A 27,984-nucleotide genomic window follows, 5' to 3' on the forward strand; every position below is an offset into this window, starting at 1 on the left:
TTATTATTATTTTTTTTTTACAAAGCTGAACTTGAGTTCTGTTTAATCATATTGTGATATTTGTTATAATTGCTTGTTATAACCACATTACAGACTACAACAGGACTCGGTCTGGTGCACTTCCTAGATTCTCCTTAAAAGTAAAGGTTGTGCCTAACTAGTGCTTCATCCATGCAAACGTCAGATCACTGGAATGTAGTGAGTGGGCAGGCAGCTGTAAGGACCATATGCTTTCACACACCCGACACACCATTCATAATGTCTCAATCTGCACCCTACGTTTAGCATTTTAATATACATACCGAGACTGAACCCTAATAAAACCACATGACCCGTCCCCGGGGTAGGTAAATGAATACAGTACTGAATTTTCTCACAGGTTAGCTTTCTTCTATATGCTCTTTAGGCTATCCTGCATGTTTGGCCCTTGGGAGCATCAATTAAACTTTGCATAGGCTACAGGCCTTGACTTCACTGTATTAGCAAAGACTTGCCTGAGTATGCACATCTGACAGGTTCAAGTCGAAGCTGGTGCGTCTGTGCTCTCTTAAGACACCAGGGCTAATAACTCACATAATTTTAGCGTGTGGAATCCAATGATAGCATTTGAACGCAGGTCGCAGCTGTCAGTCAGGGCTACTGTAAAGCCATTCTTGTTGGTGCTTGATCAGAGAACGATTTCAAAACCTGGGAAAGTGTTTTGCTTTTAGCACCAACAGAACAATAGACAGGCCACAGATATATGAGATGAATCATCCAGTAGTTTTTAGGACATTTTTTCTGTTTGCAACTAGATATGACAGGATGTTGCAGGTCTAGAGCTAGGATATTATGTATAATGTCACTCCATGCCAAACCACACTGATTTCCTTCCAATGGCTTATTTATGTTTTGGGCAGTAGGTAGTATTTAATGAAAATGAGCTTACAAATCTATTTTGGTTTTATCTCATGATGTGTGTGTTTTTTTAACACAGAGTTACACATAATTTGACCCCTTAAACTCTAGAGTTATTATTTCTAATATTCATATATCTGAGATAGAATTTTTTTTCAATCAGGTTTATTAGTAACTACAATCAAAACTAAGAGGATGGTTAAGCAGCCACATTTCTAAACTAGCTGAAGTGCCCTGGGAGTTTATGGGGTTAATTATAGATAAAAAGGAACCTTGTTTACTGGTTGATTCTTGAATCTCTCAATTTCTGATTAAGCAAAAGTTTTATTAAACCTTAAATAAACCCTTGGCTAATAAATATAAAAACCCAATGTTTAATATAATAGATTTAATATCAGTGGGATATGATTTCATCTAAGTAAAAAACAAACCCTAACTACACTTCATTGACCCCTAAATGTCCCCAAGCACCCAGTTTAAGGAGATTGCATAACGCTCAGGTGCTACTTCTGAAGACACATCCACAGAAGATAGAGCTTTTGTTACAAATAGATCCGTGTCATATGTCGATTCATGCATAATGAGTGAACAAGAAACAAGTATGTTGTCATTGTTGTCCAAATGTCCACCAGGCCTGTGCTCACTGGAAGACATCCAAATGATGACCCCTGTATCTGACACAATGCCCAGGCATTAACCGTCCAACCACACACACCCCTCCTCCCTGACGCACAAACAAACACACACACATGGATTTGTTTGCAGTTCGGTTGCTTTAACTCCACTGTTCTTAAACTTAATAACAAGGGGATGTGAGAGAGGTAACAAGTAAACTGTCACTGTGTTGTGAGAGCTGAGACAGGTGGTAAGTGGGGAAATTCTAGCTAAAATGCTAGCAGCAGGCTGTAAATAATGAATGTTCCTAAGAAGAACCAAGTACCAGGCTTGTGAATATGAAACTGAATCAACATACACGTTTTAAAAACGCTCTTAAACCTCATCAAGAATGCATGTTTAATCGTATTCAAACAGTTATAGTTACATTAGGCTTCATTTTCAAGCATTATTATCAGCAAAGTTTACATCTTTATAAGTAGTCTTGTAAATCCCTCCTGAGCCTCGACCATATGGTGGCTTAGATTAATGAATTCTACATGCCTTGACTTGGGAAACCCGAGGACTAAAGAAAGTCATTTGTTAAGAACTAAAACTGTTATACACAATGTTAGGCTGTGATGTCACATTTAACATGTGGCCAGAAAGCATCAGCTAAATCCTCATAAAGCCTTGGTAATCATTTAAAACAAGTTTTAACTAAAGCCTTATTTGGACAGAATTAGTTTTACATGGAAAGGTAGTATATTGCAATTGTTACTGGTTAATCTCTGGGATTTTAATCCTATTCAAATGTGTAATAGCACTGCCTTTTTTTTTGCTAACATGACAGATAGCTTTTATAAATTTCAGAGAAGCAAAGCTCCTAAGTATAAGGTCAAAACAACCAGCTTGTATTAAAATAAGATCTATGAGTATTTAGTGTAACATTGTGTGCATGCTTATCCCATAAAAATCAATTATTAATACCACCAGCAACACTGCTTGAGAGACATCTGCCTGGAAATCTTATCCCCCGAATATTATTTAATAGTCTTGGGTTCACAGTGGTTCCTTCAGTGTTGTGATGAATGTACTCTAATGTTGACAGGTTTTAATGATCCTCCCTAAGGTTATGGTATATTATTGCAGTCAGTGTCTATTCTGTGAGGACCACACACACACACACACACACACACACACACACACACACACACACACACACACACACACACACACACACACACACACACACACACACACACACACACAAACCTACAAACAATGACACAGTAAATGTGCACAAACTGTCTGTGTCTGTGGTACAACACTTTCAGGCTAGAGTGATATCTCCTTGGTGACAGGATCCATGACGTCAGCTAGACAATGCACACCTTGGGCGCATTTGAATGAACAGGCAATGTGGGTTTAGTCTATTCCTGCATTTTCCTTTAACGACATCTTAAAGCACAAAGGCTAATCCAAGGGAGAATGATTCTGAATACATGTGCATCAGCTGATGCTGCTGATTTGTACTTTTGAAAGGTGATCTAGCATAAGTAGTAGGTTATTATTTCACTTCTTGTGATCCTGCATGAAACGCTGTACAGCCGTGCCCCTGAAATAACCCTGTGATTTTCCTTATCCTCACCAAGGGAGATATAGCCATATCATAGGGAACAGATACAGCTGTTAAGGCGTGTTGCAGCTGGGTGTTTCACAACATGGTAAGATGTCATTACCTCATGTGAGTTAAGGCTTGCAAACAGCTCACAGATGCTTCAGGGCTAGGATTGGATTTCTGTAGCACTTATGCATGAGATCCAGTGAGGGAACAAGGGTGGGATAGAGATACAAGAGAATTAGCAGCAGCATCTGTGAGGAATGAACTATAGCTGGGAATTGACAGAATTTAGGTTTTTCAAATGTTTTTTAAGACTGAAGTCAGTTGAATGTGGTTATCCTACTAGACAGGATAAAACAGATTGAAACTCCGTCTACAACAGGAGACGGAGGTCATTGAGCAAAAAAAAAAAAAAAAATCTGTGGCTCAGACTTCCTCTCTTCACACATGCAGCTTTCGAACTGATGAGAAAAACAGTTCCTTAACCCACACCATACACCTCTGAGCTCAGAAGCAGAGGAGTTTAGGAAAACTGGAATGCATACAGATCAGAAACACGAATGAGAAAGTCAAGAGAGAAATATTTGGGAGCTAAAGCGGCAACATTGGTTTTCTGCACATTTTTATGTTATTCATATCCTTATTATATAGTGTGGATTTGCTCTGAAAAATGTTTAAGCCTTTAAGTGGAATCCTTATGCTCACACAGGAAAACTTTTAATACGTTACACTGAATGTCATGAAATTCTCATCAAACTCTCCTTCTTTTTACATTAGCCTCTCTGTCCTGTCTTGACACAGCTGTAAATATGCGTCTGCTGCCTTGACCTGGGGGCCCCAAATACTATTTATAGCAGTCTATCTCAGCACAGATCTCTGAGACATAGCATTCAACATCACTCATTTCCTCTTTTCTTGATGATTATGCCAAAAATGGGAATAAGTGGTCACCCCCTTGCATTGTACGTTTCCTGTGTCTCTGACTGACTGAATGCTTCGTCCTTTCTGAAAACTCTTCATAAAAAAAAGTTTGCTGACAAGCTGTGCATAAACTTCTTATTCTGATGGAATCATTCCATGTACAGTAAGTAAAGCTAGAAAACATCTGCTGCTAACATTCTGAATCCTATTCAGACGATTCAATAGCTCCAAGGAGAAGGAACATTTTTGCCCGGTTATGTCTGTTTATATTTAAACAGACGTGTAGTGGAATCATCAGGTAATCCGTTAGTTTATTCTTACAGCTGTCTGTGTATAGAGAGAATGCGTGTAGCAGGGTGTACGTAGAAAAGGATGGAATGGACACTTTAATGAGCTAATGTGATGCACAAATACCCCACTGGCATGCCACCTATCCATATGCATATTGTGTGCATTTTAAGACTACATTATCTATTCATAATGCAATGCTACTTGGTTACATACCTAGGATACTGAAGCAGGTTAAAATGTACCTGGAATGGTTCACAATTCAACAAGGAATTCTTTATACGTTACTCCTGACATCACTGTCCTACGTCTACATTTGCAATTCAAATTCTTGACTGTTGACAAATAGTATTTTGGCTTAGAGAATCGTGGTGTGGTCTTTAAAGAGCCATGTCTAAAACCGAGCATTAAACAGCAACTAAAAGAAGCAAAATTTACTCAGGACCAGGAGTTACCAGGCAAGAGGAAAGTTGCAAAACAGTTTTTAGTGTTTACATAAATGCAGTTCCTAGTCATTTAAGAGTAAATCTATGGGCTTAGTTGTGGCCAGGGAACAGAGAACATGACTCCAGGCTCTGGCCTTGCTTGAACCTGTGCAAGCTCCAGCCTGATACCCTGCAGACCAATCACCATAAACCCCACCAGACACAGATCTCCATTTAATAATGAGACATAATAGCAAGAAAGAAGCTTGCAGAAGTACACACAGACTGCCTAAGGCATACATTTTGCAATACTAATATCTGCTAATGCTTGGACATTGCACACCAAACCCCAGATTATATTGAGTTCAATTTGGAGAGGATAATAATGATACCTAATATAGCATCTAGCAAGACAATCCCTGAAGTTACAACTGAAAAATGCTTTGTTCATGTACCTTCTGAGAAACAGGCCTGCTAGCAGTCTGGCAATCATGAAATCCCCTCCAGAATCTCTGACTAGAGCTTTGCTTCTGGCTAATGCTAAAATATTAAACACAACACAGTGTTTCTCACATCTTTTTATTTTCATCAAACTTGTGAATGGAATAAAGATGTCATGGTTTAACATATTGACATACAATAGAACAATGGTGATATGGTTTGACTTATTCACCAATAGGCTTTGCCTTAATATAATTTCTGTTAACAATGTGCAACAGAACATTTGGTTTTAAGGTGTCAGGTTAAGATCTTTAATATCACCTAATTCTACAGCACTGTTGAGTTCCTGTTTTTTGACTAGTCAGAAGCTGATTAATTGTCTATAACTACAGAACGGACACTAGTTCTAGCTGTAGATCAAACAATTCTTTAAATGTTAACATTATAAAAACAAGTCAGTACTGTAAGTTGATCAAGACTTTTTTATTTAACAAAGAAAGGTCTCTTCTAAGGAGATTATTTAACATTTATACGTGCAGTCTTGAGTGTCAGCGCTTTGTAGCATTCAGAAGTTTTCTTTTTTCTCCACAGCAACATGAAAGAACAGACGATGTCCTTTTTGATTTCTCTGTATGTTGTAATATATTCAAGAGAAAGTGACAGAATGACTGTATAGCTAAAATTATATATTCTTGTTCTAAAATATTCACAGGTTACTACATTATATTTAATAAACATTCAAAAACACAAAGGTACTACACATATGTATAACCATAACCTTATGATCGTACACATAAGACTAAGTCTAACAGTGGAACAAGACAAAAAATAGAGCATTTGGTGGCTTTTTTCCACATATCACTTCGGCTGAAAAGTACTAAAGCTGACTGCCTTTTAAGAGAGATAAATCCCCTGGGTGGAAATTCTGTTAAAACAGCAGCTACTTCTAGAGCGACAAAGGAATGAATGGGCTTCCTGAGAGGGAACTTCTTTCACCATACACAATAATGTGAGATCATAGAGGAGATGTAATGAGTTTAAAGAATGAGACAATGAGCTGGAAAGGTGAGACTGAAAGATGTTTATGACATTCACACAAGCAAGAGAAATATGAAGTCAACACAAAAAATAACAATAGTTTCAGGAGAAAATGTGGGGGGACGGGGGGGGGGGGGTAAAACTGGTAAAGTTCAAGGGGCGAAGAGGGAAACTTTGCTGGAATTTGGTATAGGGGGATGGAAATTGTAACCAAACTGTTAATATACAATGAACAAATAAACTGCAAAGCATGCCAAAGGGCAAACGGGAGCACAGGCAGAACTCAGCAGGGGGATGAACCAAGAGGCCTGTTTACATTCAGGGTTCACAGAGATTTTCTAAAGTGAAATAAACATTTCACCATTTGTAAGATTAGATTTTTTAATTCAGTGAGAGTAAAATGTACTTTTCTAAGCGATCCGAGTACCAGTACTTCTGGTACCGGGTCTCAAATGGGCCTTTTCCCCCATATATTATTATTATTATTATTATTATTATTATTATTATTATTATTATTATTATTATTATTATTATTATTAACATATGAATACTGATTTTTTTCTAAACCACTAAATGAGACAAAAAAGGATTATTCAGCAAGAAATAAATTAAAAGTTGGCTGTTCCAAAAATGATACTGTAAGCTTTCCAATGGCACCAATATAATTCATTCCCATCTGCTCCAAATATCAATATATGCATAGCTGTGGAGTATAATGGGTCATTTGATGAGTAAACATGGCCTCACATGAACATATTGCTATAGATAGAATTTTTATTTTTTATACATATGGTCGTACCTTCTGCTAAAACATAAGCAGGAAAGTTTGAACCTCACCATAGAGACATTTTTTTTACGTTATTTTAAGTTATTTTCATAATTATTTAACACTGTCAGCACATATTTAATGTTTCATTTACAGTCATTTTAAATTAAACTTGCAACACATCAGAAAATTTGACAATCATAGAATGACTTAATTTTGGCACTGACATCTCAGTGAACACGCAGTGAAGCACAGGAAAACCTTCAGATGATAAAATCTGAAACAATGAAATGCATTTATTTATTCAATTATTCAATATATTTCTAAGTATATTATATAAACAAAAAACCCTTTAAGGCTTTTAAATATCTTACATTTCAACTAGCTAATTATGCACTAAATATGAGGTAAATAGCCAGGTGCTAATAAAGAACAATAGTTAAGAGCTAAAAGACATAACAAAAAAAGGACAAAACTGATCATTTTTGTTATGCTGTTTTGCTGGCAACAAAAGTCTGTGTTTTAAACTTGTTAACAGAGGACAAAGGGTGTGCTTACAGAATTGTGTGATGAAAGAGGAGCAAGAAGGCTTCAGTTACATCTATTGATTAAAGTCTGCACACAGTAGCACTGCAGTGTGAAACCTGAACCTAAACCCTGTGAACTACCTTTCATATGTAAGTGTAGATGTTAGTAGCCGTGTGTTATAGATGTACAGAAAGGTTTGACACTCATGTTAATCTTCTGTATGTTCATGCAAGTTTTATGATCTTTCTTAATAAAAGATATTTTTTAAGGTATCAAAACGAGAGTAAACAAACACACACTATTTAGACAGTATAAAATTTCTGAGCATATACTAGGTCTGTTAAGTAATTTTGCCAGAGGACATCTGCGGATAATTTCTCATCAGATAAGGGATCGGAGATGGGCATGTCTTTATGTGGTTCTCACACTAAAAAGTCCATGCATACACCACAATTTATTACACATGAATAGTTTGACCTATATAAGTGCTTTGTTTATGTTGTGTGGCCAAGGGTCCCTTTTCTTTAGTAGGTCACAACCATAACATGTATGTATGTGGATATTGTTGTCTCTCTTACCAAATATTTTAAACTGTGCCTGTATTTTACTGCTTTATGATTTGAGTTCATATTGTTACATACAGGTATATTTACAGAGTTACATGAACAAGACACCATACGTCTGAATCGTAATCCATTATTAAAATCTTTTATCTCTGCTCCACGATCTCATTGTGGGATACTTATGTCTCTAGTTAGAAAGGAAACTACCATAATTACTTTACTTAAGTGGTTTTCTCATTGCAAAGGACAGACAATTACACAGGAACCATTTATCTGGGTCTTCCACAAGCTCTCTCTCAGTAAAAAGAAGGTGATGAAAGCTTGAGCCCAGAGGCAACCTGTCTTTCATCCTTTATCAGCCTGTAGTAGCTTTGTATGCCTTCATATTACTTCTAATATATGACAGGTACGTAATTCTTAATTTCCATTCTGTTATGTCAACAAGAACACCCCAGGTTGTAAGCATCATAAGCTTGGCTGCAGGAAGAAGTCTTGCATGAACCTGTGCAGATGTTTATTAGAAAACATCTAATTAAAAGAGGTGTAGCAAAGCAAATACAATTCAGTACCATGAATAAACTCTTTGTCTAGTTTCAACACTGTAGTGGTAACGTTGAGGCCTTCATTGGGTTATGTACCATACAGTAGGTTCCTTTCCTGGATAAACTGGAACTGGGAGGTCACTGGGCCTCTTCTAGAGAAGACTCCACTGGGACAGCTCTGGCATTTCCTGTACAAAATCTGTCCTACACAGCTACTGGAATGCAAAATTTATCTACACATTTTCAATGTCTGTTTTTCTCTGGATGCCTGCTTTTACTCTGCCTGAAGTATCCAGCATCTACAGTCAACATTTGTCCATTACAAGCATTTAGCTTTATAGCCATTTTAACACAGTACTGAGTCCAGGAAATAGCTGCCGTGTAGCGCAGTAATGACAGATGTAGTAAAAAAATGAAGCATAGTTTCCAAAGAAAGTGTACATTTCAGACAAAAGTCTTTTGTCGGCTGTGAAAGTAAAATATTTCTGGTTTCAGATGTTGAAGTTAATCACGATAGTCCAGCAACAACAATCTAACTATTGCATATCATATCAAACAATCTCATCACAGGAAGCACACAATTTTACCAACTCTGCCCACCAGACAATCTAGTGTGGTAAACAACTTACAAGCAGTACACAGTGAGGGAATCTCAGCATCGATCAGACACATGTCCGGTTTTGTTCTTCATTCATGTTCTTAGATTTAATTTATGGAAAGAATGCAAGGCATTTTGATTTGAAAGTCACAATTTTGCCTCAAAATAATGCAAAATCTCACAGTCACATTAGATACATTACAAGATTCTGCTACTGCAACATATGAATTAAAAGCCACATACTTGCTAGGGCATATTTTAATATTGTTGTGTAGCAACTGAATTTATTGTCTTATATAACAACTTGAAGGTTATAATGTGACTAGTTAGTTGACTAATCAGTCACCAAAACCTTTGAGACTTTTGGGTGGTTCTCATCACTCATCACTTCATATTCTCCTCTGCATGGCTTTTATTCACTGTGTAAATGTGCTTATGTACTTTCTGCTCTTGCCTTTCCAAGTTTGCATATTCTAGCAAGTGCTTGTATTTGGTTCATAGCTTTTATTATGTTTAAATCAGTCTTACGCAACCATGTCATGGGTGATACCGCTCAAGACAAATGCCACACCCATATTAGGAAAATCCACATGGGAAAAATATAATACTTTGAAACAGAGTTTACTCTGCCAAATGTTTTCGGTGAGCTCAATGAAAGAACACAATAAGGAGTGTGTCCTCTTGAAGACATATAATTAAAGTTTAATTAATAATTATCTGTATAATAATGTGGAACAATGATTTATAGGCAGTGTGAGGTTACATTGGCATTCACTCAAGAAACATTCAAGTGGATCTAAAACCAAACAAGTTGCAGCAAGCTTGATATCCCTATATACTGTAAATCATCTCATCAATTCTGCATTTTGACAAAAATCACTCCTGTGTTTAGGGACATCCACTTGAGCTAATGGTTTAAACAGAAAATTTCCATGGACACATGCAGGTTTGAGGGTTTAGCTACAGTAAAAGGAAATGCCAGTCTTCACAGTATGTGTCTTTCTGGAGCTATATTCCTTATTTATTCTTATAGTAATATTTGTAAATTTGTGATTATTCAAACGTGTTCTATAATATTCCTCACAGTGGTTAGGTTATTAAAATTTAACTTGGATTAAACTGATGTCTAAAACAGAACAAGCTTGGCACCAAATCATGTTCAGGATACTTGAGTTGAGACACTCAGGTTGTGCAAGGTCAATGGATGCTCAATGACCCACCCTCAATGAACCACATGCTCCAGTATATTTGATTTTGTTATTCTTTATCCAGCTTGTCTCCTGTACACTCTTACACAGAGCTTACACTCTTTCTATTTGTTTTTAACTGACCCAGTAGCAGACTCACCCGCACGTCTTTCTAGCCATTTTAAACAAAAGTGTCTGGTCAAAAAACTTCTATCAGGTTCTATCTATATAGCTATATCTACTAAAACTTCTATCTATTGGTTATACTGCTGACAAGACTCCGGCCACTGTAGCCACACCGACGCACCAGTTCAAAGTAGCAGAGAGGAAATTTGAGCACAGCATGGTGCCTCCTGACAATGGGCTAAGAGGCGGATATCACTAGCATGATTGTTAACAACCCCGCAAATACGCACTGCTCTGTTTGGAGTGGGTGAATGGAATTTATTAACCCATTATAATTGTGTAACCAACTCTTGCATCCTGCAATTGAACACCAACTGCAAATGAAAATGGGTAAAAATGATTGGGTTTGCTAGATAACATTTAAATGAAAGCAAGAATAACTTCATTAAGACCCTGATGACATGTCATGATCTTCACACGCATATATTGTGTTGTAATTATTATGTAACATTTACATGGAGAAATATAGCAATACTCTTTGAAGTTAAGGACTATGAAGTATTGTCCATGTTTCTGAACGCTTTAAACCCTGCCATGACTGGACAGATGAATTGAGTATTTCCACATGTCGGTTTGTAAAAGTCAATCTACAAGTGGAGGATGCTGAAAGCGTTGAACAAAAGAATCCCTTCCTTGAAGCAACACAGAAAATGCAGTGCCTGAACTTCAACAAGCCTTACTGGAGCTATAATCTGTATCAAATGTTTTGTATAAAGGAGGACCAAAAGAGACTCAATAATGTGATGTGATTCACAAACAGAGAGGGTTCATTTACCATATGTATCATTTACAAAAATTGCCCAGGATACAGAGGGTTGCTAACTACCTGCCACCAAATAGCCAATAGTCTGTTGAATTAAATAAATTAAAAATAAAAACAAACAAACAAAAGTTTACAATTTAAAAGAATCAGTACAGCATTTTGGAATCAGACAGCAAATACCCTAATCATGTGAAAGTACTTTGGGACTATATGAAGCACAGGATTCTGAGCCAGTCTGCAAGGTAGCTTCAGTGCAGTTCCTATATTCTGGTTAGCATGGCAAAGTTGGTTTAACACACAACTGCTAGTCGCATCTGGCTAACACATGCCGTCACACCAATGATGTCATCAAAGTGAGGAACAGGAATCTAGCCCACAATATGTCATATGTGTCCCTCACAATAATTTATCAAAGCTGCTTGGGATACTTCTTGCTAGTGTGAGAACTGTGTCATAATTGTGTAATTATGGTGCACAATCATTCAGACTATAATTTATCACACAGATGAAATATAAACAAAGCTTGTAAATGATATTCATAACGAAAGAAAGACTGGTCTAACCTATTGCATTTTTTATTACTTTTGTAATAGTGTAACAAGGACTTTTTTTAAAATGTCACTATAAATTATATTACAGATGAACATGTTTCCAGGTAATGTGTCATTAGAGTAAACTCAGGACGATTACATCTTAATCATGCATTAGGCCATGATCCAGCATTACATCTGGCAGCTAAAGTGACCAAAATGTGAGCCAGTCTGAAAGTAAACCCTGCTATTTTCATGAGCACAGATAAGTTGGTAAACAGAAACACAAAGATCTGACTATTACCACTGTAAGAAATGTGAATTCAATGATAGGAGGCTATTTAAAATTTCCTATACAAATGCCAGACTGACAGGTGTTTAAAGCAACACGATGCTAATGTGGTGACAAAAATGTTGAGATTTTTTAGTGGGTGAGAAACCCATAACAGAATGGATAAAAATGAAAAAAATAAAAGGTTGTATAAATGGGTGAGATGTTTGACTGATATATAAGAGTAAAAACAGCACAGAGATGTAAAAGAAAATATCGAGAAATATACTGTACGTGCTCTGCGTTTTTTTTGTTATCTCTTAAAGAGTCCAAAGCAACAAAGACAAAGAATTAAATATGCAACTTTTGAGAGACAAGTTTGTTAAGTTAGTCACTCAAACATTAACACTGCCTGCCTCAGATGACTGAAAAACTTCACACCTGAAAGAAACAGATTTGGTCGATAACAAAGGCTGGTCAGGCTAGAAATAATGAGCAAGTTTCAGTTACACCGAAACTAAGTTTTTATACTGTATTTTTTTTATACTGTTGCTGTTTATAGCTGTTGGAAAAAACTGTTGTTGACAATTTGTAACTGACACACATAGCAAACTGTTGAGTTGTGAAGAAAAAACTTGCCAAACCCCTATTTACTTGGACACATACGTTTTCCACCAGATGCAGAAAAATCCTTGTTAAAGCCAGCAGTATTGTGTTAAAATATGACGATGCTGGTCAAGAACTTCATATGTTACTGAAGACAGCTGACACCATTTGAAAACAAATATGAACACAGGACTTACATTTTTTTGGTTGATGCTGAAGAAAAACAACTGAGTGAGAAATCTGATCGAGCATTGCAATAAGCAAATCTGATTGTTCAGCACCAGAACTAAATTTAGCTCTGGCAGGATTTTTAAGAGTGGAAAGAACTGAGACATGTCAGTAAGCAGAAAAGGAATGTTCACATTCAGAGACTGTATGTAACTACACTAGTCAAACTGAGTTTATAAATAGCAAAAAAAAACAACAAAAAAAAACAGCTATAGCACAGGATGTTTAACTATATGTACTATATTCTGAATCAAATTTCCTATTTAACCAACAAATGTCACACTTAATTAGTAACATTCGCACAAGGGGAAAAGGCTTTATTGGATAATTAAGTGTTCTTCATTGCTCAAAAGGCTAGATTTGAACCTCCTACTAACAGGGACACAAACTCTGTTATAGGCTTCAACACAAACATTTTTTAAGCAAAGCCAAAGAAGTATACATAAAGGGATAAAGTTTAAAAATGCTTACTTTTGTCAACAGTCTTTTATAAGCTAGGTGTGCCACGTTACAAGCACAAACCTTTTAAAGAAAAATCTAAAGGTAAATGCCACCATTTGTTCTCCATCATCTTTTTATGAGGTGGAAAAAAGGAGCAATGTATAAGTTCATAAAGAGGAAATGGAATAAAAAATAAAATAAAACTATGGAAATACTTTTGAACTGTTTGTACTTAGCTCAGAATAAACTCAGAGCATACGGTATCACCAGAGTGTGTTTTACATCCTGCTCATGGAGCAATTAGTCTCATTTCAGTGATCCTGGTCCTCTTGGTGACTGTCAGTAGTAATGCAAAAAAAAAAAAAAAACAGACTATGACTGTTCAAGTTTCCACTGGATAGCACGGAGCAGCAACACATGAATGGACTTGATAGACTCAAGTAATTTCAAGCTCTCCTGTCTGTTTCCCTGCCTGTTTCCACGGAGATTAACCTTGTGGAAAAACAGAGTGGGAGCTGCCTGAATCTTTTGGGTCTTGGCTCATGGGGCATCTGTAAGTTAAATGTTAGTTAAAGTTAATGTATTATGTAACTAAACATGTATTAAACAATGAATACTGCTTTTATGTCAAAAGTAATCTAAAAAACAATCAGTTCCCAATCACCTCCTTTTTCTCATCTAAAGAATGTTGATGAGGGGAATTCAGTCTTGTTAATGTTACAAGTTTTTGGGTAGCCATGGCAGCAGGAGGAAAGTTGCATATGTTTAATTTTACAAGATTCTTATAGTGAAATAATGTAATAAATACCCAGAAAATGCTAGCTAACATGAGCTTAGCAAGCAAGTCGAGTTCTATTAGTGTTTTGTTTAGATGTATGTTGCATTCATATAAAAAAGAAGGACGAATAGCTGTAGTTTGTTAGTTTGTTTCCACACAGCTGAATCTGAGACATAATTTGTACTCAGCTTTGGGCAGTGGTGACTCAACTGGTTAAGGTACTTTGTTGTTGATCAGAAGGTTGGGGTTCAAGCCACAGCACTGCAAAGCTGCCACTTTTGTGAAAATAAGCAAGGCCCTTAACCGTCTCCACTCCAAGGGTGCTGTATCATAGCTGCCCCTGTGCTCTGACCCCAACTTCCTCAGCTAGAATATGTGAAGAAAAGTATTCCACTGTTCTGTAATGTATGTGTGATGATAATAATAAAGGCTAAAAGCTGTCCCTGCTAGTTTTGATGTATGACAATGTTGTAAATCAGAATAATGTTCATTCTTGTGTTATCCTGTTCATTCAGGGTTTACATTTGCATTACATTTATACCATTTGGCAGGGTTTCTTCCTTGGACTTCACCTGCAATTACAGATTAGCTTACTGTCTCAGATTTATGTTAAGATCCCTAAATGAACAAGGCAGATTTGAAAGTGGCAAAAAAAAACTCACTTCATCTTGATCTGACAGGATTACAAGAACGTAATATTCACAAAAGCTTTAAGTTATATTTATAAATGGTCATAAATTTCAGCGTTACTGCAAGCTACCAGCTATAGCCAATCTGACAGGATTTCTGTGTAGACCTTAAGTTATTTATCAGAAATGTTTATAAACATTAGTGCTAACATGAGATAACGTGAAGACATATTTATAATTTACTCCGAAAGTTATACCCAGTCAGAAATGTATCTTTAAATCTATAAAGATTATGGACTTGCTAGAACTGCATTTTGTTGTTTTTGCTTTCTGATTTTGTTGTTAGATCTGGAAATCTATAGACCTGTTAAGCAACTTTTATTTTGATACAACTGTCCAGGTTGTCGACTCACTGCCAGTGACTTGCACAAGCCTCTGAACCCAGTGACGAATCACTATTGTTTCGCAATGACCAATAACTAATCACGTTGTTTTGCAATGACTAATCACTGATCACCACTGTTTATCAATGACCTGTCCCACTCCTGCACTTCTTTATTTATTTATTTTTATTTACTGTAACAGATTTATTTCCTTATGTCTATTTCCGGAATAACTGCTTCCATTTGTCTACATTTGTGTTTCTGTTTGTCTACATTTTTTATATTTTTTAAACAAAAATTTAAATTCAAATTCAAATTTAAACTCAATTGTTTGTAGTGCCAAACTATTTATATTGTCATAACATATAATATAGTATTTTTTATTGTAATGACACATTCTACTATTCTAATGTCTTCAGAAAATCCTTTAACCATTATCATATTTTAGTATGCAAATGATCATAACAATTGTGAATATGCAAATCAGTCTGTTATATTCCCTGTTATATTATATAGTCAGCAAATCATCTGTATATATTACACACACTATTACTGCTATATAATGTTAAAAAGCATAATATTGCACAATATTGTTATTTGCACTCCCACACTTTTGTGTACATAACTGATCGTTCATATTCTATATTCATATTTAATACTCATTCTGTCTATATTGTATCTCATTGGCTGCATTGTCTTGTATAGTTTGTATAGTATAGTGTTATTTATTGAGAGTCATAAACAGCTGGACCCAAATTCCTTGTGTGTGTCAACACACTTGGCCAATAAACCTGATTCTGATTCTGATTCTGATGACTTCTAGTGCATTTTGGCAGCACTGTTGCAGAGTGATTTTAGTAGCACAGATCACCTATGGCCCATAAGTTTACATTATTCCCTTTGATTATACAACACTGACTTAATTTTGATCTTAATTATAAAACATCATTTAAGTGCAAGCATATAATAGATGTGAACCAGTTTCTTATGCAAATCTATTTGATGCTGTGGGCTTATACATAATGAGATATGATAACAGTCTGAAAAAGTTAACCGGTCTGTGTTTATGACGGGAGACATGAAAGATAAAAGAGGACAATGTGCAAGTTTAAACCTAACAAGCCTAAACACAAGCCAGCACCCTCAAAATCTGAATTAAAGCCTTTTCCCCATTGTACATGCAGGACAAGAAGACCACTTGAAGACAGGGTACAATTCTAATGCTGTTTAGACATGCTCATAGGCATATAAAGACACAGCCACACATGGATTATTTCTCTCTTTAAAACCACTCAAGGAAAAAAACAATAATGTGATTTATATGCCAATAAATATTTCCTGTAGCTGGATCCTCTAATGCTGTCTGTTCCCAGCCCAGTCCTGAGGGACAGTCAGTCCAGTTTTATATTCATTATCTTAGATCAGCTCTATAAAAGTGTATTCAGGTGTGAAGAGAGCTGGAATAGAAGTTAACATGCAACAATGAACAAAGACCATTTCTAGAAATTATACAGTAAATAAAGTCTGACTGAGCATGGATGATTACAGACAGCATTCAGCGAATTCTTAACTTCATACTGGTCATTTGCATGTCTTCTCTCCATTTGGTAGGCATTTTGTTCAAAATCCGTCCATACAATTTCTAAACACACACACACACACACACACAAAAAAAAAAAAACAAAAAAAAACATTTTTTCCCCTCTCTCTAACACACTCTTTAGGAAACTGTTATTGCGCAGCGCAATGGAAGAAAGTAGCTACGCAATGTTCAAGTAACGCAATGTTCAAAAACTATATGCTACACTGTACAACACAGTATTTTCTTTATATATCTATATACACATATATACATGTAGTACGACGCTATGAGGGTGTGGATTAAGGAATACTGAAGGATTACACCGTACCAGTCTGTGGATGCGCGCCCGTTCAGGATGTCCTCTTTGGCGGTGAGCAGCGACAGGCTGAACGTGTCCAAGTTTATTGCTTGCATCCTGAAGCTCTGCGGCTCTTGTTTTCTTGTCTTCAACAAAGCCTAACTATCCAGTCTAGCCTATAGTTCCACAGGCATTCGCGGACTGATGGGAAGTGTCAGGGAGTTGAGCTGGACTTCATCAATCCTAACGTAATGTGTGAAGTGGGCGGGGACGTTTGGAAAGGGCAGCCTTGCGCATTAAAGCCACGCCCACCACAGCCTCAAACCCAGGGATTTAACCAAACAAAGTTGAACAATATAGGGCTTGGGGATGAAAAATGCAACACTTTCGACATTTGTTTGTTACGTCATTTATATTTGTGACGTATTTTGCACGTGTATATGTTTGCAAAAACTCAAGATGTATATGATTTTGAGTGCTTTTGCTCATATTATGTAGGGTGTTTTCTAAGACAGCAAAAATAATGAACTATTTTGATTGCAACCTTGTGTCCATAATGTAATGTAAAGTTAAATAAATATGAATTCATCTTCAGAAACACTTTTTTTTTCTAGTCAGGGCTCATTTGCATCTAGAGACAATTCAGCTTAGCCAGTCAATATACTGGCATGTTTTCAGGATGTCGGAGGAAACCAGTGAACCTGGAGGAAACCAGGTTAGACACAAGAACATGTAAAACTAAACACAGACAGCAGCCCAGGAGCTGTGAGGTGGCAAAAAAAAACCCTGCTGTGCCACTGTGCTGCATGAATAAATAAATAAATAAACATATCAAAATAATAGTGCATCAATTATTAACGTTCATTAATTGTCCCAAACTGGCTGGAAAAGATTTCTCCAAACCCAAAGTATATAGAGCTACATAGTAAACAGCAGGGACCACACAAAGTCTATCAGAATTATTGGGGTATATAACTTGCATTCTAACACTGTGGTATACATACCATGTCAGTAGTATAGCAGCATGTCATTTTGGGCTCATTTCTTATTATGGCTGTATCTTTTACAGGGTAACTAGATTGTCTCTTTCCATGCAAACCACACTTTTAAAGAAGCCATACTGTGAAAATGGACTTTTAGGAGATTTTAGACTATAAAGTGTTGCAGCAGTTCTGAAACTGTGGTTTCTTCATTTCAACCGTGACAATAATCCTGTCTGGTTTTTTAAAAGCTGTTCAAAAAGAGTTTTACTTTGTTACACAACAGCTCCATTTGCTTACAGTGTACATCACTATAGCTGGACCATAGACACAGTTAACAAAATTCAAACTTACAATAACATGAATGTAAATAGCCTTAAGAAGTGTAGAAATTTAGTCACAGTAGGTTTTGGTGACTTTGGAAAGTTTACAAGTACTTACAAGTAATCTTAGATAATGTATAGAAATTATAGAAAATTCATATACACAAGGATGTAATCCTTTTAAATTTCAATGTTTTCTAATTTTTCTTTATTTAAAAAACACTTAAATTAGAATACATTTATAATACATTAGAATATGACAATTTAGTAGTCTAAAATGGTTAGAGCACTAACTAGATAATGTCACTGCATTACACAATTTAAAGAAATCATTTTTTAAAATTCAATTTTTAAAAAAATCATTCAATCTGCAAACATTTGCAGATTATTGATAAAAAGACCATTATTGCCAGTATTAAAAAAAAAAAAAAAAAAAAAAAAAAAAAAAAGATTGGGGCAGTGCTTGTTCAAGTGGTTAAGGCTCTGGGTTATAGATCAGGGTTCAATCCCCAGCACTGCAAAGCTGCCACTGTTGGGCCCTTAAGCATGGCCCTTAATTCCCAGCTCTGGGAATTCCCGCTGCATCATCGCTGACCCAGTGCTCTAACTACAACTTCCAAAGTTGGGATATGTGAAGAAAGAATTTCACTGTGCTCTAATGTATATGTGACAAAATAAAGGCATCTTCTTATACATTTATGCAGACGGTGCAAATGTCAGCACTAGGCTGCTATCAGCATTAAGTGTGCTTTATGTTCAGATGGCATTAATACAAATTAGTATCTTGTTATTTGATTTGAGCACTAAATGAGATCAAGCACAATGCTTCAGGTTTTTTCATCTCTAACAAGAAATCATTCTGTAGTACTGTGCCAGGATTCCTGCAATACAGAATTGCCCACCTAAAGATCTCTGGAACATGAAAAGTGTGGGCATACACTGGAGCTTTGTCTTCCATCCAAACTGCTGGCACATTGTGTAATAATGAGAGATGAGCTCAGGATGTGAGAACTCCAACATCATCTCCATAACTTCCTGTAATTAACTTTGTGCACTGATCTCTGTAAACAGTTTTGCTCAGTAATTTTGTTATGCTTAGCTTCACCGCTTCCTTGGAATTTCTTTAAAGAGTGGATGTTTTTGATTGAATTTTTTTTTTCATTTTCCACTCTGATTAATTAGAAATTGTGATTTAATTCTGAAAAGGAATAAAATGTTTTCAGTATGATAACCATATCCTAGTTTTTCATGTAATTACAGAAATTGTATATTATAAAACTGGGGATGCTTCTTATAATGGCTTCTGTTTCCTTGCATACAGACTAATATGCAGCTTAACTACAAATGAATCAGAAATATAGCCTTGGAAGAATACTGATAACTATGAGAGAAAAATATTAAATTAGATTCACTAAATCATATCCAATCTGCAAACTTTTGCTAAAAGGTTGTATTTCTAATTTTATTAATAGAGACCACAAAACTACATCTGAATGCCAATAGAAATCCATCAAATGTGTTGCATTAGTCACAGATCACTTATTAAACAGTCCCTGTAGGATTAAGTGATTTTCGTTTGGAGAAATTAATGCAAAAAAATATTCATAGCAGCTTGCAATTTTTCAAAATTCCTGAAGATTATCTGCAGGTTTTGGACCAGGATGTGTCATGTAACATCAACACAATGTGCACAATGAGCCAAAGACTTCTTCACATGCATCAAACATATGTACAGCTGTAACAGAAAGTAATTATGTCTTCATTGGTAGTAGTTTAGTTCCTGTTTTTGCAATTTTGCCAGCTTGTGTATAGTTTTCAGGAAAAAGCATAAAAGACTCTGCACAACATTGAAAAAAGTTGCAGCAAAATCAAGCACTTTAGGCTGCAACAATCCTAACAAAACTCCCAAAGAGACTGATTAAACCATTTGGAACTTTGCACTGTGATATTTATTCATTTAATATTTACAGGATACCATTACAAACCAAGATAAAGACATTATGAACCTATATAATGTACCTGCTTTTATTACACAGATTTGTTTTTTACTTAAAAACATTATTTAATTTCTAAGCAATTATCTAATAATAATGTTAACAGTCATAATGTCCATATACTTATACTTACCACCAAATATCCATATACTTATTCTGAAAATGACCACTGTGCTAATAGCAGTCTAATATTTACCCAGTCTTCTAAGGGAAGCTGTGATGATAAAGACACATATGCAGTTTCTCTTTAATGTGGCACTTTAAGGTCAACAAACATCCACTGACAACCGTGTTTCTTGGTGTTTAGACCTGACTGATGGGTCAAAGTTCAACGCCACAGAGATATGCACACAAGGCCAGAGGTCAGTGTTCATTATTCCCCTCTCTTTGTTGATGGCGTGTTTTTCTTTCGCTGCCTTGGTCCTTCTTATCCTCTTGAAATGCCATGCTTCTCAAAACATCAAAACTTCTTCAGCAGAAACGCTTCTCTACTAGGGTAGGAATGCTTTATCTCATCTCTATGAAGCCCTGAGAACAACCTTAATGCCATTGTTATCATGTACAAATAACTGCAAATATACAGACCTTGCAGGATGATTCCCTTTCCAAGGGCATGCAATCGAGCCAACACTGTATGATGTGATTGTATACTGTAATGCTGTATTACTTTCCATCAGGTTTCTGTTCTACATATGATAGAGAATTGTGTTCTTATGCAAAAAATGTATCAGGCTTTACTACACAGACAAATTGTCCACAAATCTGCCGGCAGTCCACTGGGTCGAGTTTTAGGGCACCTGCAGATACATATTTTAGGCTGATTATTTAAAAAATGTCTTATACAGCAACCACTATTTCAACAAGGAAGTGATGACTATCAGAACATAGCACAAATAATGTATTTCAAAAACAGCAATATTAATGTGACCATGTGGATCTCACACCTCTGGCATGTTTGCATTCAATCACACCCATGGCACAGAGGCATGCTCAAGCATGCAGTATTGCTTTATTTTCCAACTTACTTCATCATACTAGAGGCCAGGAAGGGAATAACAAGGAAAGTGTTATTTTTCTTGCTGGGTGGGAGAGCGAGACTGCCGATGCTCGGCAGAGTGTATCTTCTGAGTGTTGATAAGCTGTGATAATAAAATAAAATAAAGTTGACCATGAGAGTTGATTGTGCTGTGCTATAAGAAAGGGTTGAGATTAGAAAAAGAGCTGGTTGAATTAAGCTTGTTGAGTGTGAAGTGTATGAGATGAGAGACTTTTTCTGATATTTATTAGTTAATACAACAATAATCTGAGTAATTTTAGTGTCCTTGTTGACAAGGCAATGCCTAAAATACAATTAGTTGAGTTGGGACATTTTACTAATTTGGAGTGTTAAATGTAGACCCACTATACCATATACATGTCAAACACAAGCTAATGTTTTTGAACATTTTGTGATCATTTAAAGTCTACATAAAGTAAACCAATGCTAATATTATTCTGTTTATATGACAGCGATGACTGACGGTCAGGTGGCTAAACCCTGGCTTAAAATAGGCTATGAATACAAACTTTGAAAGGACTCATTCTGATTGTATCATCTACAAGCTAATCCCTAATATTAGCCATATTATGGTAGCGGTGATGGCTTGTCCTTTTATTAGGTGTTAGGACCAATATTTAACACCCATCCATCCATCCATCCATACATCCATCCATCCATCCATTTTCTGTACTGGTTATCCTACACAAGGTTGCAGGGAACATTTAACCTATCCCAAAGGACTCAGGCAGAAGGCAGGGGACACCCTGGATGGGGATCCCAACCTATCACAGTGTACAATCACACACACTGACACACTATGGACAATTTAGATATGCCAATTTGCCTACAACACATATAGTTGAACTGGGGAAGAAATTGGAGGAAACCTCGAAAGCACAGAGAGAACATGCAAACTCTGTGCACACAGGGTGGAGGCAGGAATTGAACCCTCAGCCCTGTTGGTATTAGGCAAATAGGTTAAACACCCCTAAATCTAATATCTAATATCAATATTTCAACAATGAAACTTACAGTTGAGTGATGCATTATACCACAAGGTTAAGTCATCACACACACACACACACACACACACACACACACACACACACACACACACACACACACACACACACACACACACACACACACACACACACACACACCATTATTAGTTTTTAAGTACTGTGTCAGCTAAATATAGCTAAAGATAAGTGAGCTCATTATTTGGTTAATAAGGAGGAGGTGAGTTCCTGTCCCTCCTCTTGCTTTAAGGAATAGCATATTTGTCAGGAATTTGTAAGGCTTGCACTAAAACCAATCAGTAATGTGTTTGGACTTGGGATAGCATATTTATGGGATAACAATTTGGGATAAGTATAGCTCTTGTTGGGAAAGCTTCACTCTTTTATACAGCCTCAAACACATAAAAAAGCAAGAAGTTGTTAAATTCCTGAAGCCAATGAGTTCTCCTAGAGTCAGCTGAATAATGCCTGTCAGTGTCTGTGACTTTTAAGATGAAACACCTTTTTGGTTTTTTTTTAGCCCAAATAAAATAGAAAATCTGGATTCTTTAATCTTCTCAAGACTGTGACTAAACATCATGGTAAACATTTTAAACATTGCCGAAATGATTTTGGATGTTTAACACAGAAAAGCTTCTGCCTTCCACAGACTGCTCTGAAGCAAAGAAACAGTTGCTTTAACTAGGTGAGAAGCATGAGCTCAAAGTGGAGGAATGCAAAGTCAGGGTCAGTTTAACACTTGATGTGCAGATATGAATATTTGAGCTATCTCTGACTTGCACTAAAACACCACCATACATATCTGATGCCAAGGCTAGCAATATCAAGGCTAAGCTCTCCCTTTTTCAATGAATGAATGAATGAATGAATGAATGAATGAATGAATGGATGAATGAATCAATCAATTAATGCATCAATCAATCAATCGATCACTTTTTTTCAACAACAGAAGCATCAGTGATCATTTAAAATTTCTTTCTAGCCCAGCCCACTGCCAGTTTCCATCATGCCATGTGTTTACCCATAAGTGAAGCTAATGACACATTCATAAACATAGTCTGTAGTGACTGAAAAGTCCTGTATGAAATCCAATATGCAAAACATGTACTAAGTGGATTAAGTTGAATAATTCAACAAGTGAACATGTTGACTCGTGCATTATACAAGACACAAAAGGATTAATAACAGGAAATTCTATATGGTTTGAATTCAAAACCTGGCTGAAGGAAAGCACAGCATTTCTGCTTAGTTTGATATTTAAAAAATTCAATTGTGCTACCTATTTTTTTAATAAGTGTGTGTTCTTGGGTATATGTATGAAATATTAAGCCTATACCAACAACTCAACAACGAGAGCATTTTTTTATTTTTTATTTTATTTTTTTTACCAACAACGAGAGCATATGCTATAAGGCTGAAACATAATGATGTCATAATTGTAATGGCAAGGTACTGATACTGTTTTAGAACTTTTTGAGCCCTATTACCGAGCTGATGACAAAATCTATGGGTCTAATCAGCATTAACACACACACACACACACACACACACACACACACACACACACACACACACACACACACACACACACACACACACACACACAGACGATGCCTATGTGGTCTCCTGCCCTCTCATCCATATGGCGACATCAATGAGACCCAAAATTTTACAACTTCAGAGTCAATTCTAAAACATCTGTGGCCGTGCTCCCCCTTCAAACCGTTACTGGAAATTCTGCTGGATGTGTGTGTGTTGTCCCCACATCATACACTCCTGCCATGACAACCACCATCACATGTCTCACGTTTATGTGACTGACGAAAACCCGGTCTACGGCCCAGTCCAATAAAATCTCAGAATCAAGTCACAAGAAAGCTAAAATTACTGTGTCACGAGAGAGAATGGGCTGAGGAGGAATACATCACGCAAATCTATAATCAAGCCAAGTAAAACTAAGAGCGCTGACTCAGTCTTCTGAACCCCTGAGTTGGGAGGAAAAGGACGTGGAAGAGACAGACAGGAAGATCAGCCTGCCAGACATCTCAGGAGAGTTGCAATCTCACAAAAGAATGAGCTGCAAAGCTCAGTATGAAAGAAGATGAAAAATAGGTTGCATGGCAAATGGAAGAAAATTCATTTAAAGAATGAGCTTAATGCTTTTATTTATTTTGGGTGGTAGAACCTCCATTTGAAGGGCTTTTTATTGATTAACAATCCTACAGCAGGATTCAAACTACACCAGAATGAGAAATGAGTACTTAGTGTGCAGTTTCACAAGCATTTACTTTTCAGTACAGACTCCAATAAAGCATTTGAGCTGAAGTGCGATAGTGGGACTGTCAAAAGTGAGAGAACTGAGCAGGTAGATAGACAAATCCTCAACTGAAGATTCTAGGATAGGATTTTTGGTAAATAAATAAATAAATAAATAAAAAAATAAAATAAAAAAATAAAAAAGAAGAGAGGGGGGTGGTGTGTGCAGAAAATCTGTCTGTAGAAGGGAAAGGGAGAGATAGGAATTTATAGGAAGTAAACTAAGAAGAATGTGGAGCTAGAGTCATATTATGATGGAGATACTTGAATGGTCAGTAGAGTCATATTATGATGGAGATACTTGAATGCCTAATGTCAAAAAAGCTTTTCATGGCTTATATAAAAAAATGAGCAAAACAAAATCTCCTATATTTAACTTGCTGTAAATACTTATCACTGGCAAAAGCAAAACTCTTAATCCAAATTTTTTTTTTTAGATTTTATTCATGATGGATTAAAGTACGTGCATAATTGTACGCAGAAAAGTGTTACGATTTGTAAATTTGACTGTTTTTGTTTGGCTTCCAATTGGAAGCTTAGCCTAGTAGTATTGCACATGACTAGTCTTCTGCTATTGTAGCTCATCTGCTTCTGCTACTGTAGCTTCAAGGTTCAACAAGCTGTACATTCTGAGATGCTTTTCTGCAGACCCTGGTTGTAAAGAGCAGTTATTAGAGTTTCAGTCAGCTTGATCTACACATTTCAGCTTATATACTGTATCTGTTTTATTGTTGTTGTTTTCTTTAGCATCTTGTGTAAACTCTTGAGAATGGTGTATGTAAAAATCCCAGGAGATCAGCCATTACTGAAAACCAGGTCACAAAGTCCATGACCTGTATCTGGACAATATTATGTTTTGCACTGCTGTCACATGACGAGGGATTTGGGGTCAATTTTTGCTAACATTATTTTTAATCCTTGTTATCTACTACAGAATAAAGGTTGTTTAGAACGTAAAGCTGGAGATGTGCTACTGCTGCTGATAAAGGTTGAGGAGTGCAGTGGGTTCTGCTGTCCCCCATTAATTACAAGACAGCTCAATACTGCACAAAACTCACTCTGTAATAAGAATATCATCTACAAACCTCATGATTGTGTTAGAGGTCAGGTGGCAGGTTGTGTAGAGGACTCAGCATGCAGACTTGTGGTACTCCAGTGTTAAAAAAAATCAGACTGGAGGAGGTACATCCTACATCCTTTCAGTCTTTCAGTTTCAGGGTATTTTTTCGACTAGAAAATGCTATTTGTTATTATGGTGAACAAGTACAAGCCTAGTTGCCTTTGCCTTTTATCTGACATGATAATGAGAGACTGATGAGTGAGTAAACAGTTGACTTGATGATAGGCTACTGCACATGTTCAGTCAGACCACACAGTTTATACATGGTTTCTGGTTGGGGAAATCCAGGGTGCTCTAATTTATTGGGTTTTTGTCCTTCAAGTCCATGTGTGAGGCATTTGTGTACATATATAGTTACAGCCAAAAGACTCCATGAAAGTCTGAAGAAGCTTATTTGTCATATTTTTTAAGAAATTGTATCTGAGGCTCAGATTATAAATGACTTTAGATAGAAAGAGTGCGTCTGGTAAACTATAGACAAGGTCTAAATGATACTATGCTTGTGATAAAATCTGATCAACTTTGCAGAAAAATATAATGAATAAATATACCATCTTTGTGTGGGATGAAACTCGCTTGGCTTTGCATACAATGTAAAAGATAAAAGTACTCTAAGGTCATGAGAGCTTCATACATACACTCGTGAACAAAATCTTAAGACCGGGGGAAACATTCGAAGTATTTGCATTTCATGCTGGTGGATCATAACTAGGTTGTAAGAACTGCTTCAAAATGTCAAAAAAAGAAAATGGAGCAAGAGACAAAAAACAGAGATTGGCAATTTACTGAAAATTGCATTTAAACTCAAACAAGCTGTTCATCAGCTGAAAAAAAGTTGGAGACCATAACCCAAAAATACCCACAACAGAACTAAAAGTGTTAAAAAAGCACTCAGTAGTGAGTAGCCCCAGAGATCTTGTTGATGACCTTAAACATTTGTTTCGGCATGCTTGATGCAACTGTTTCCAGGAGGCTGGTGGGGATGTTGCTCCATGTGGTGACGATGGTTTCATGAAGTGCATACACAGTCTGGAACTGATGTCCGATTTTGTAAACTTCCCTTGCCATCCATCTCCAAACATTCTCAGGGGATTTAGATCAGAATGGAACATGTAGAATGGTCCAGAAGTGCAACGTTATTCCTGGAAGAAGTCCTTAGTCAGGCGAGCATTGTGAATTGCAGCGTTGTCCTGTTGAAAAACCCAGTCATTACCACACAGACGAGGGCCCTCAGTCAAGAGGGATGACTACTGCAACATGTCCACATAGCCGGCTGCCGTTTAAGGCCCTTGCACAACCTGAAGCTCCATTTTCCCATTGAAGGAAAAAAGCACCACAGATCATGATAGAGCCTCCTCTAATGTGCCAGGTAGAAAACATCTCCAGTGGGATCTCCTTGTCATGTCAGTATTGTTGGAAGCCAGCAAGGACCATCCAGGTTAAATTTTTTCTCATCAGAGAATAAAACTTTCTTCCATCCTTCCCTTGCAAAATCCAAACTGGCAAGTTTGTGGTGTGGTTATAGGGCTGCAGTCAGCATCAGTAATGGCCTTAATTTGGGGCGAAGATCATCCTGTGTCTTCACGGGTAGCCGGTCGGATCCTTGGGCTCAGTGAAGGTGAGACATTTTCTCACAGGATCTTTTAGAAGAAATTTAAAATGACTGTCTTACTGTGTCCAACCTTGACAGCAATGGCACGTTGTGAGAGCCCTTTCTTCTGCAGCTCAATAATCTGCTACTTTTAAAAACAGAAAGCCTTTTTGCTTTTGCCATCAGATCATGACTGTGTGACTGTCTGAAGGACAATGACATTAATTCCATACTTTTGCATAGATTTAACCTTTTAAAGTCAATGATATTAATCTTTTGATCAGCTGTTAAACAGCCTGTTTGAGTTTAAATAGTTTTTAATAAATTCTCTATTTTTTGTCTCTTGCTCTTGTTTCTTTTTTTGTCATTTTGAAGAAGTACTTACAACCTGTTTACTATCCACCAGTGCGAAGTGCGATTATATTTATTTAACTTAATATTTTCTCTGGTCTCAATATTTTGTTCAGGAGTGTATAACAATGACAAGTCATG

At 36.6% G+C, this 27,984-nt stretch overlaps 1 protein-coding gene across 2 annotated transcripts in view; it reads right to left on the bottom strand.

Moving 5' to 3' along the window:
- Nucleotides 1–17,381, bottom strand: part of si:dkey-40c11.2 (drebrin-like protein B) — a 38,256-nt gene extending 20,875 nt beyond the window's left edge. The window contains exon 1 of one of the 2 annotated variants that reach the window (XM_047818029.1): nucleotides 17,138–17,381. In XM_047818029.1, the coding sequence (XP_047673985.1) occupies nucleotides 17,138–17,223 (86 nt within the window). In that variant the 5' untranslated portion in view covers nucleotides 17,224–17,381. The remainder of the gene's footprint in view (nucleotides 1–17,137) is intronic. The other variant, XM_047818028.1, reaches the window with a different exon arrangement.
- Nucleotides 17,382–27,984: the final 10,603 nt, after the last annotated feature.

The sequence above is a fragment of the Tachysurus fulvidraco genome, chromosome 9 (assembly GCF_022655615.1).
Source record: "Tachysurus fulvidraco isolate hzauxx_2018 chromosome 9, HZAU_PFXX_2.0, whole genome shotgun sequence".
Classification (NCBI taxonomy): domain Eukaryota; kingdom Metazoa; phylum Chordata; class Actinopteri; order Siluriformes; family Bagridae; genus Tachysurus; species Tachysurus fulvidraco.